Here is a 12,627-nt window from a genome sequence, read left to right as displayed (position 1 = left end):
ACATAACAGATTGATTCTTTTCAACCCCAATTTCTTCCCAAAGTTTGACCTTTCTCAGTTTTACGTAGCCCATATTCATACGTCTAATTTTAAGCAAGGTTTGTTAAGTATAATTTTATTTAATCTAACAGCTCGAAATTAAATCTGAAACGGTTGGTCTTAACGTTAAAAAATGGTTTACTACTAAATACAACTGGAATTAATGAATTCAGTTCATGTAGCTGACAGTTCCTCACAACAGTCTGATGCAAAGACCTGTAATGGCAGAAAAACCCCAGTGACACAATCCCCAAGCAGAACACAAGCTCGGGGAGGGGCAGCCATTTGCTGAAACCAGTTGGGGGGTGAGGGAAAGAAGGAGAGCACAGAGAGATGAGGCCAGAACAAACACTATGGTTGAAAGGAGACAAAAGATTTAGTTGAACACAGTCAAGGTAAAAAGGAAGTACACTCACCTATTGTGGGCGTGTATTTCTACAGGCAGAAATTATTTCCTATGACGCTGTGATGCACATTTAGGTCATCTTAGTCTCTTTGTCTAGCATTGTCCTTATCTTGTACAACATCCACCTCTATGACATCATCTTGTGAAACCCTAGCTCCATCCGCACAATGCTAGTGGCCTTGTGGATCAGTTTAATGAGTCTGTTGGCATCTGTGACCCCTCAACCTGCTTCCCCAGCATTGCAACAGCATAGAGCAGGGGTCGGCAACCTTTCTGATGATGAGTGCCATCTACAATTTCCTCAGAAGTCAATATGATTGCATTAGTAATAAATTTAATAATGCTCTATATTAACAGTTACACACTATATAGAACAACTTTATACAAATGTATTTGTTTGCAGATGTTGGCAGCTATCATCGAATAGTTATCAGCTATTTTGAAACACAAAAAGACAATTTTTATCCATAACAAGAACTCCATAACAGCAAATACAACAGAAAGTGCAAATGCTATTTATGGTCTCCTCACAATAATGATAAGAAAAATAAACTGGGCCAATATGGCATGTTTGTTAATACAGGGATACACATGTTAATGTGATCTCTGGTCTCCCACTCAGAGAAATAGGTCACTGAGTGTCCACCATTCAGACGGCTACCTGAGGACAGTCATGTGAGAGAAAATCTGCTCACACAGACATGTAGAGCCAAATACTGTCAATAGGGCCTCTGCAATGTTCTGAAGACAGTTAAACTTGTTAGGTAGTGATGCACAGCAGGTGAAAATGCAGCTCCATGAACATGCACAGCTGTAGATTCCAGCTGTGTTCGTAGTTCTGCAAATCTTGACCCACAGAGTCGAGCTTTTCAGTTCAGTCAGCTGCATTTCGATGTCCTCTGTGTCCAGCCAGTTAATGCGAGTCAAATCCAGCTGCTCATTAAAGCTTTCTGGTTTGATCAGAAAAGAAAACATTGGTCCATACACCTGAAAGTCCTGAAAACGCATTGTGAATTCTGTCTCAAGTCTTTGGCTGTATCCGTGTATTTCCGTGGTGCTGATGCTGCGCTGAGCAAACAGCTCCTGAAGCATTTGAAGTGTCGGAATGTGGAAATTTCAACATCGCTTGAAAAAACTGCCAGCTAGCAACGTCCCTCTCACCGGTAGGCTAAGTTATTTTTAGCCAATTACAAGTTGAATCTGGTAGTTGGGGTTGTTAGCTAAGATACCATCATTAAGAAGCAGCACAACTAATGTGTCTATGCGAGCTAATTTGCGATGTGCACCGCCATTTATTTTTTTTAATGCACCCTCTCAGATTAATTCACTGCGTGTCGTGCCCAGGACTGGGACAAAAAATCGGCCCGGGCATTTTGACTAGAGACCGGCCCACCAGGTATTATAAGATAAGATAAGATAAGATAACCTTTATTAGTCCCACACGTGGGAAATTTGTTTTGTCACAGCAGGAAGTGGACAGTGCAAAAGTTATGACGCAAAAATTAGAATACAATAAGAATAAATACAGTACACAGCTGTACAGAATAGAATAAAATAATATACTATATACAGTAGAATAAAATAGAATAAAAATATACAATAAGATAAAAATAGAATACGAATGCTATATACAACTGAGTAAAAATACAACGATGCCAGAAAAGATTATTGCACTTAGTGTTATTGCACATGTGTGGATGTGTGTGTTTGTTCAGTTAAAGTCTTTGTTGTGGAGTCTGACAGCAGTGGGGAGGAAAGACCTGCGAAATCTCTCCGTCCCACACCGTGGGTGCCGCAGTCTCCCACTGAAGGAGCTGCTCAGTGCTGTCACAGTCTGCTGCATGGGGTGGGAGACGTTGTCCAACAGGGATGACAGCTTAGCCGCCGTTCTCCTGTCACTCACCACCTCCATTATAGGAAAAGCCATAAAGCCTTTGAATGAAAACAAACACTGTTGTGACAGTGATGTAGTCTTGTTGGTATATGTGTGATTTCTATACATTTTACATCATCATCACGAAAACTTTGGTTGTAAGATTCTGATCATCATTTATTAAAAGCTAGACATTTTAAATGAGAATAAGAAAGAAACGTATTTCTTTGTGCCCCCCTTTCCCTGTTAATGCCCTACCTGGCAAAACTTTGCTAGACCCGCCCCTGCACAGTTACCAGCTGTCAGCTACTTAGAAACAGATCCTGGTGTTATTTGTCTCTCAGAAAGAGTTCATAACTTCCCTTCAACTCATTCATGTCACCTAAAAGGTAAACCTGTTTCTCCATCACAGCTCTGATGATTCAGTAAGGACATCTCCTGGTTTCATCTTCATGTTTCCCTCTCACCAGATAACCAAACCGGTATCATGACCAGCAGCTTTTACAGCTGTGGCTCCAGCAAACATCAGCTGATACTAGAAATTAATATTAAATAAATTCTAACAACAACTGATCAAGCTTAAATGTGCTGCTGTTGTTTAGCGCGACATCCGGCAGTTTCCTCTTTCTAGCGCAAAGTGGGTGATTAAAAAAAACAAGACAGAAAAGCCGATCAGCTGATCACTGATCAGTGTCATGATTGAAGTAGCAACAGGAGAGAGAGGGGGAGAGGATGAGAGAAGACGAGGCAGCTGTGCAGCAAAGACACAGAATAACTCCAGCTTTGTGTCTTGAAGTCCGGGACAAACTGTGTTCCTTCTCACCTCAATACGAAACGCGTAATATTTTCTCTGAATACGGGACGATTCCGTTTTTTACAGAAAGGTTGGCAACTCTAATAACTAACCTTGTGACTAAAATAAAGTTCAACATCAGTAACATCATAGCACCCACCCAGCTGTATAGAAACTCTGTCATGCTAGCTAGTACGCGATATGAGTTATTGTAACTGACTGTAAAAAGTCAGCACAACAAAAATAAACTCCAGCTAAACTTGGTTTATATCTGACACAGATAGACTGCAGGTCATAACTTCTTACCTGAAGTTTAGTTCACCTGATACTCGGACCGGCGGCTGCCTCAGGGCTCTCCTCCTGCCTCCCCTTTCCCTCATCCACCTGCTGGCCTCTGTGAAAGCTCCACCATAGCCACCACCAAACAACTGAGTTATCTTTCATTGTTTGTACGTTACAAAAAAAACAAAAAACATCGGCCCGTAAAAACAAAAAATCACGATGGGCCCCCCGGGTAAATGCCCGGTATGCCTGATGGCCAGTCCAGCTATGGTCGTGCCATCAGTTAACCCTTTGCATGCCAGCTGTGGCACACATGCCCAGGGTTGCCAACCCCTGGCATAGAGGATATAGCACTAGCCACAACAGGTTGTAGGAAAATCCTGAGCATTGTCTGACAGATATTAACTCATTCACTGCCAGCCATTGGCAGTGAATGAGTTAAACCCATTGACTCATTCACTGCAATTGACGGCTATAGACGTCAATGGCAGTGAATGAGTTAAAAGACATCTGCCACCTCAGATAATAGAGACAGCTCTTTCCGTAAATTGCGGTTGTGGTACTTCAGCATCTAGCTAGTGCTACTGAAGAGCAGCAATTAGCTCAACAAACATCAGCAAACACACAAACTGTTTGTGTGCAGTTTGTCGCACAGTGTACTGCTAGCTAAAGGTCTAGCTGCTATATTTCACAGAGAGAGAAAAGAAAGCTAGCTAGCTTCCACTAATCACTCAGAGATGGAGAAAGATAAGAAAGACATTGCAGGAGAGGCAGAAGAGAGGTTAGATTTAATGGGAAGGACTGCTCAGTGGGGTTTGATAAACTGGGAGCTTACGTGTAAGTCCTCATGTGTTTCAATCAGACATTGGGTCTGCACACATGACATTCTCATATTTCTTTTTTCATCATTAAAGAAAGACCATCGAAAAAGGATGAACCCTTCAGAGAAGATCGAAGAAAGATTGACCAGTCTGGTCCCCCACCCAGAGAAGGAAATCCCTTGCCCAGAGCAGGGCCTGGTAACAGGGGGGGGCACCCAGTACATCCTCCACCTGGCACCATGGGCCCCCCTGGAAACTATGGCAGTTCAAGTTCCCACAGAGACATCAAGCTCACCCTGCTTAACAAGGTTAATATTCTGCTTTCTTACATTTAAAGGAGTCTGGTTATCTCAATCAGAAAACCTCACCTTTTTTGTTTCTAATGGCTTTTTGTGAACCTTTAATGTTCAAAATAATAAGTCCTTAAAGAAAATGTACTTTCTGACATCTATACAAGTGAAAATTAGCCTCTATTGACGCACTCTGACAATCCATACTAGCATCAACACAATAGACATCATGACTCTGTGAATCATGGAGATTCACCAACAACACAAACCTTTTGCAGCATAACTAATAGATGGTTTAGGGTCGCCTGATCCAGGCCCAACTATAACCTTTATCAGTGTGGCATCTGGCTTGATAAACATAACTGGGTGTCATCTCCATCATAAATGGAATGTATACAATATTTTTAATTAAAAATGTATAAGGAAAGTATGTACAGCGTGAAAAGAATCTTGACCAACTTGTCACTTAGCTTTTGAGTTTAAGAAAAAGCAGTATGCTTACAGACTGGAATCTATCTAAAAAATGATGATTCAAGCTGGTGGAATGCATTACCATTAAACCAAATGGTGTATTATAGTCTCTGTTACTGCCATTAGTTACCACAAGGAGAAGTTCTTTGTTTACAGATCAGTTATTCCAAGCTCACCAACAGGATCACTCAGCATTGTTATTGTGAGGACAAAAAAAATGAAAGCAACTGTATTTAGAAATCTCAAGTTTCCTAAGCATAAAACAATCATGTTCTTTTAGCCTGTCTCACATACTCAGTGAAAATAAAATGATTTACACCATCACGTGAGACATGGTTTAAAAAAAACAAAACATTGTTACCAAGATTAACGCAGCAAATACGAGTGTACATACATAAATTCCTGTTTTATCACGTTTTACATGGAAACTCAAACTAACAGAGACACACTGAATGCACCTCATTGCCAATTGTAACCAAACAGAAGAAAGTACGTTCATCTTCACAGTATGCAGTTCAAGGAAAATAAAAAAAAAAATGTTTCTAACAAATACGCAAAAATAAATAAATATTGAATTAATTCACTGTCTGTTACAGTCTCCAAAGTATAATGTTCAGTGGTGTCAGGTGGTACTGTGAAACCAAGCACAGACCGGTCCATTGTCAGAGGCCATAAGATTAGTAACCTTCACTAGTGCTGTTTCTGTGCTATGATGAATTAAATCCTGGCTGAAACTCATCAGAAGAATTGAAACAACTCTTTAAAAGCCAAAGATCTGCAGCCTGCACACTGAAGAGCTCCACATTTACCCTAAAATTTACATTTTGAACACACTGATTTTTCTCCAACCGTAATGTAAGTAGTGGCACTTTTGGGCCTGTGGTTTAAATCCTAAAATTAGAATAAATTAATGAAAATATTTTAAACAAATTTCATTCTTAATAAGGAACTAACCTAAAAATTTGATCAACTTCAATCACTCCTCTTGTATCTGATAGAGAGTATCTATGCTCCCAGCAAGTGTCATCTCAGCAAGTTTATTTGCATTTTTGCATGAAACAATAGACAACTTGACTCTTTACTTGAGCTTGATTTCCATTCCAGTATGGACCCATTTCTTGCGTTTCTGTAATTTTTCCTGAATGTTTGAATTGTTCAATTTCAGCAGCAGGGAGACAAAGGCAACAGGAAGCGGTACCTGCCTGGAGACAAAGACAGGCCAGGTTCCCCCCTCAACAAAAGAATGGCTATGTCTCCAGACAAAGGTGAGAAACATGACTGACTAAATAGAAGCACTTTGTCTCCCAGGGAAATTTGCCTGAGCCTAGCCCCTCTGTTGTACAGGAGCTGCCAACATTCCTGCGCCTGGAGCAAATTCTCCCAGGAAAACCTACTCAGTGTGTCTAGCTTTGCTCTCAGGTCCAGAACATACTGAATTTCATTCCTTCCTTCCAGTTTTCTTCAATTTGGTATAAAACTCCAAACATTAACTGGGGAACCTGTAAACAACAGAGGGTCTAACCAGCGATTCCAATTGCGTTCATCCTTCATGAATGAAATTACGAATCATGGACTTTAAAATCTTTGTATTAGCGTTGTATTAGTTTTGGTGCAATGTGATATCCCGAAGCAGTGCCGCTGCGCACCATTTCTTTAAAGAGTGTAGTGCAAGCTCAGTTTTCAGGTCATCTCCCCGAGATACTGACTGACCAGGGCACACTGTTCATGTCTCTCACACTAAAAGAACAATACGAATTATTGGGCATTAAATCTCTTTGGACCAGCGTCTATCACCCTCAGACTGACGGGTTGGTGGAGCAACCGAATAAGATTTTAAAGTCCATGATTTGTGCGCTCTGGTGAAATGGCCCAATGAGGTCCATACACTCAAAAGGGACCTCCATTAGAAGTAATGGGCATGAAGGTGCTTTTGGAATGCCGGGCTGGTTCACCATCTAACAGTCAGGACAAGACACATCGTTGCACATCCCCCCGAATGCCCAGTCATTATTAGCTCCAGAAAATTGCACCTGTTTTCTAGGGGTGCAACGATACTCGTATCGATATTGAACCGTTCGATACAGTGCTTTCGGTTCGGTACGCATATGTATGAACAATACAACATTTTTTATTTATTTTAGCAACTTTTCTTCTGTCGATGCTGTCTGTGTTGAGCGCTCAGTGGATCTGCGTTCGACTACTCCGCCTAGGCTGCATTGTCGAGCGCAGATCCACTGAGCGCAGCACAAGCTAGCAAGACAGTAGCTAAGCTCGTTGCAACATGGCAAATTGAACCTCCCCCACCCTCATTCAGATCTGGCCTTTGGAACTGTTTTGGTCTTCATGTGACGTATGACCCTGAAGGTAAGCTCATGGACTAAAGTAAAACAGTATGTTGGATGTGCCATGCAATGCTCAATTACATGGGTGGGAACTAGTGTGTTAGCGCAGTTAGCTCGTTAACGTGTTGACGCCGTCCAGCCCCACGCACGGGGTGATTCGCGGTAACACGTTAACAGAGATTTGCCGTGTTGTGGCGTTAACGTCATTTCAGATTAACGCTGACAGCACTAGTGGGAACACAACGAATATGACTGCACATTTACTCTGACATCACCCTAGTGCAAAGACAAGTGGAAGCAGACAAAAACAACAAGCATGCTACAAACTTTACCCGAGTCATTTAGACAGCCGTTAGCACATGATTCTCCTTATGGGGACCTGATATGTTTAATATGCTGCTGAGAATATAGCCCAGAAGAAGCGTATAGTATAGCTTTTATTTTGGAAAGAGACATTTCTCTGTAATAAACTCTCTTTTCCAAAGATGAGTGATTTCTCCATCAGACAGATTTATTTTTTTTATTACTTTGTTGTTTCAGCAACATTAAATTTAAAAACTGTACTTTTGAGTTAAAATATATATTTATAATTTTAATAAATGACAAATTAAAAAGGCGTGAACATTTTTTTTTGTATTGAAAAAATATCGAACCGTGACACCAAAGTATCGAACCGAACCATCAATTTTGTGTATCGTTGCACCCCTACTGTTTTCATATGAAAAGCTTAAATGTAGTTTAGTCCGTCTGCCTCATTATCTCTTAATCTGGTGTTTTTTAGGCCGCGATAAGAGGATACCTGGCCGACTCCCACTTTCTCCTCGAATAGATCGACCCAGAGGGCGACCCATGCCCCCACAGGGAGACAGGTTGGTGGCTTATTGTTGCTGAAGGCCTGTGGTTTTTAAACCTTCACTGAAGACAAAGACATTCAGCTAGAACTGTGGAATTTCTTAAATCACCTTTCTCTATGTTGTACAGCCTCTGTATAGGCAGCAGTGATCATGGTGACTCAGGCCAAACACATGTCTGTCATGTCATGTGGTCTGGCAAACTTCATAAGCCAAAATGAGGAACAGGCCACAGATAGTTAACCTTCCCTGCACGTGTTGTAGAATGCATTGTCTCTTGTGCAAAATCCCCTCTATGAAATAATTCCGTTGTGTTATCAAGCATCCTGTTTTGTACTGAACTGTACTGAACACAGAGGCAGAACCAATGAGAGAATTGAAATAACAATTTGTTTTGTCCACCATGAAACTCTCATTGTGACTTCCATTATGAATAATGTATGGATTCATGTCATACCACTTTGGACATCCAGTATAAATGTTCCCGTTAAGTTGTTTCCTGGTTTTGGAAATAGGAAAGTTCAAAAAGAAGAGACAGTGGCAAGTTTGTTTGTTTTTTTCCAACATGAAGAGATAGTAATGTTTACTTTACCAGCTACACAGCAAGGTTAACCTGGGTCATATACACTAGTTAACTATTTTAGCCTGCAGTAGCTGATGAGCAAAATTGAGGCATGTCAGCAGGCATGTCTAACACATGAGTTAGAAATAACAGAGAGGGTTATGTTGGGGCCAGGGAATTGCCTTAGTGAAACTCTGAACAGACTTGTGAAAATCGAGAGATCAAAGGGACAATTTCCATTTCCTTGTTTTGTCTGACCAACAGTCCCAAATGCAAAAGGTAATCATTTTTACTATGTGGTGAATAAGCATCAAATACTGTACTATGCTATAGGCATTGTTAAACTTTTGTATACCTGAATAGTAGTAATTGTTTAATTAACTGAAAGGCCAGTATCATAAACAATATCAACATTGTTCAGTAGTCTAATTTACCAAAAGGCTTTTGATCAAAAGATTTTTAAAATGGTTCAGGGACAGTGTCAACAGTTCATTAGATGCTCAGCAGGTGCTGTTTTCAATCTGCACAGTTAACCAGAAATGGAAAAAAGCTTCCACAAAACTGCTTCTAGTTTCTGAAAACTGAGAATTGTTTCTGCTTGTCATTGACTGATATGCAAATAGAGGTTTTTTTTTTGTTTGCGTTTTCCTTTTTTTAGCTCACAATTACTGCTTAAACTGCTTTACTTTGGTTAGCAGTCTAAAGACTAAAAAGTATTTGAATCATTGTAATGTTAAAAGATTAATTCATAGATGGCTGATTTTGGTTGGTTGATTCTATATTTAACCTATTAAATATGTGATATTAAGAATTGTATGTAATTACTTTAAAGCTGACAAAGTTTTATATTGAACTTATTGAAACTCGCAGGGATCTAGTTATAACTAAAGTTAGTGGATAACTAGCTTTAACAACTAGGATTAAAGAGTTTAACAGTTAAAACAGACCCAGATGTAGATAAACACTGAATGGGTTTATAATAGTTGATGAATCAACATAACATCCCGTTTAAAACAGAAGATATGATGTGTGCTGTCATCTAACTTAAGTGTTGTTAAACAAAGGCTGATTCAGCAGTGGAAGTAGTGAATGCAGGGAATGGCTCTCAGACATTCTTTTCCTGTTTTTAGTCATGTATTCTCATTTGCACTTGGCTGGTAATTATAACGCTTAACTCTGTCTGTCTTCTTAGAAAACGTCCTCTGTCTCCACCTCCCAAATCATCTGGGAAAAGCCCAGCAGCTCCATCGGCCAAGCTGGTCACACCGAGTCCAGCATCGGGTGCCGGATCGGGTTCTAGCAAACCCAGCAACACGCTGTCCCGGCGCGAGGAGCTTCTGAAACAGCTGAAGGCTGTGGAAGATGCCATCGCCCGTAAACGAGCAAAGATTCCTGCCAAATAAATGGCAGCACAGCCCTAACCTGTTCATCCACATGCAAAGTCTGCCTGGGCAACCATGAGGGTCACAGGGTGGACTGTTTTTTGTTTTGTTTTTTCTCAAATCTCCAATGGACATGTAAAAATGTTGTATGGTTTGGTTATAAAGGCTGTTGTGTGAGTGAACAGGAAGTAATTGCCACAAAAACCACCTTGGGCTTGATGGGCTCTGCTTCATTTTTCGAACATTGATCACTTCCATGTTCCCGAGTTTGCTCCCGTTAAAATCCTTTTAATGTCTCAGCCACATATTACCTCACAAATAGAAGAGGTCATCTGGGCATTTGGCAAGGAAAGGGACGTCTCAGGAATGGAGTGCAATATGTTTAGACTTCATAATGCAGAGACAGGATAGTAAAGGGGTACTGTGTTTACCTGCTGCTCACTTTGTTCCCTCACTAGAATGGAAGCATTTTCCTCATGGTGTGGTGAATAATAGATCTATGAACACTGAGCCGTTTCTATCTCTTTTACTGTCTTGTTCTTGCATTTTTTTCTCCTTTTTCCTGTATGTGCAGTGGTGTGACTGTTGGCTCAGCTCTACAGGGTACCAACAGCCCACAGGACCTCAGAGCGTTTCTTTGTACAAATCTCCAAGTTCACAAGCATCCATACTCGGCCCAGCTCCCTCTTTAACCAATGCCTCGCCTCCTTGCTGTGTTTTAGGATAGTGGTCATTTTCACAGCTCAGAACCTTTCAAGCATATCATTATAAACCACATTGATGTGAAGTACTGCTTTTTTAAAAATTCCAACGTTTTGTTTTCTTAGCTCTTAAGTGATAAAACAATGTTTTCTGTCACATTTTTTGTTGGAGGAGTCTGAGGTGGAATGGGAACATTTAGAGACAACGTATGTCTTGCTTTTGTGAGAAAAGCCTCTAAATAAACTATTTTGATAAGACAAGTTCCTTTGTGTGCTGTCGACTGTTGAAAAAAGAAAATGTGTTACAGTACAGATCCACAGTAATGTATAATAATTTCAAAGGGGCATTGTTCAATTTAAACAGCATACAGATGTTTGTTAAGAACGTCCATGTTTTTTTAAGCTAGCGCATTATCATGAATCTATTCACAGCATTGAACCATCACAATTGAGTGTTGAGAAATTCCCATCTGCCATCTCTAATAAAGTCACTATCGATTTCTTTGTTAAGCCGTTGCATTGCTCCTAAGGTCACAGTGAGGTCATACCTGATCTTATCATAGTTTTGCTTTTGACAGGGCAGTGTCAGTCACCACTGCGGTCCTGACTGCAATTTCTCAGCAACTACCAGTTCTACAAAGAGAAAAACCTGGTGCTGGAGGAAAAGTGAGCCTAGTGATCGAAGTCTAAACTTCGCCAGTGGCCAGTCGTGCAACAACCAGTGACTGATGTCACATTGGCTATGTCGATCTTTTGGATAGATGCAAACACTATGGTGTACTGCATTAACTGGTAGTACACCATATGTCTGTGAAGGTTCTCAGTCATCCAGGTCATCATAGTCTAAGGAGCTTGGAGAGAAAAGCATCTGGACTTCTTTAAGTTGCTTGAAGACATTTCACCTCTCATCCAAGAAGCTTCTTCAGTTCTAAGAGTCAAATGGTGGAGAGTCCCAGATTTAAGCCCAGTGGGAGTAACCCCCCACAGAGGGACAAAGAACCCCCTGATGATCCTCTACCTAATTACATGAGCCAAGGTGTGAAAACGGGTGTGGGTCACAGTCAGCCAGGGTTTCGGGTGAGCTCATTGTGAAACCTGGCCCCACCCTATCATGTGATTTCCTGAGGTCAGATGGCCCAGGATGTGAGTGGGCGTTAAGGCGTCTGGGAAGGGATCTCAAAACTGGATTATAGATGGCAGAGAGTTGGTGTCGTAAACCACCGCCTCTGTTCAAAGATGGTCGCTCACAGTGGACATAGATGGCTTCTTTCACTCCTCTTTCAAAACATCTGTCCTCTCTGTCCAAAATGTGAACATTGGCATCCTCGAAAGAGTGTCCTTTATCCTTAAGATGCAGATGGACTACTGAGTCTTGTCCTGTGGAGGTGGCTCTTCTATGTTGTGCCATGCGCTTGTGAAGTGGCTGTTTGGTCTCTCCAATGTAGAGGTCTGGGCAATCCTCACTGCACTGTACAGCATACACCACATTGTTAAGTTTGTGTTTTGGAGTTTTGTCTTTCGGGTGAACCAGTTTTTGTCTGAGTGTGTTGCTGGGTCTGAAATACACTGGGATGTCATGCTTGGAGAAAACTCTCATGAGTTTCTCTGATACACTGGCTACATAGGGGATGACAATCAGAGAAACTCAGGAGTTTTCTCCAAGCACGACATCCCAGTGTAGTGATAGATGTTGCGATACCGAATAACAGCAACATCAGGAAGAAGGAACACGAGAAGCTAGAGAAGTATCAATAGCTCGAGATGATGTGAGGGGCGAAGGTAACTGGTCCCAGTGGGAATCGAAGCACTTGGTG

At 41.1% G+C, this 12,627-nt stretch overlaps 1 protein-coding gene across 1 annotated transcript in view; it reads left to right on the top strand.

The window, feature by feature from the left end:
* zc3h18 (zinc finger CCCH-type containing 18) overlaps positions 1 to 11,323 on the top strand; it is a 57,720-nt gene extending 46,397 nt beyond the window's left edge. The window contains exons 16-19 of the mRNA XM_080875757.1: positions 4,308 to 4,522; positions 6,141 to 6,240; positions 8,099 to 8,186; positions 9,923 to 11,323. Of these exons, the coding sequence (XP_080731883.1) occupies positions 4,308 to 4,522; positions 6,141 to 6,240; positions 8,099 to 8,186; positions 9,923 to 10,133 (614 nt within the window). The 3' untranslated portion in view covers positions 10,134 to 11,323. The remainder of the gene's footprint in view (positions 1 to 4,307; positions 4,523 to 6,140; positions 6,241 to 8,098; positions 8,187 to 9,922) is intronic.
* The last annotated feature ends 1,304 nt before the right edge of the window (positions 11,324 to 12,627 follow it).

This window comes from Rhamphochromis sp. 'chilingali' (genome assembly GCF_963969265.1).
Source record: "Rhamphochromis sp. 'chilingali' genome assembly, chromosome: 2".
NCBI classification, from domain to species: Eukaryota; Metazoa; Chordata; class Actinopteri; order Cichliformes; family Cichlidae; genus Rhamphochromis; species Rhamphochromis sp. 'chilingali'.
Note: the sequence above shows the minus strand (reverse complement) of the source record. Positions and strands in the feature narration are given on the sequence as shown.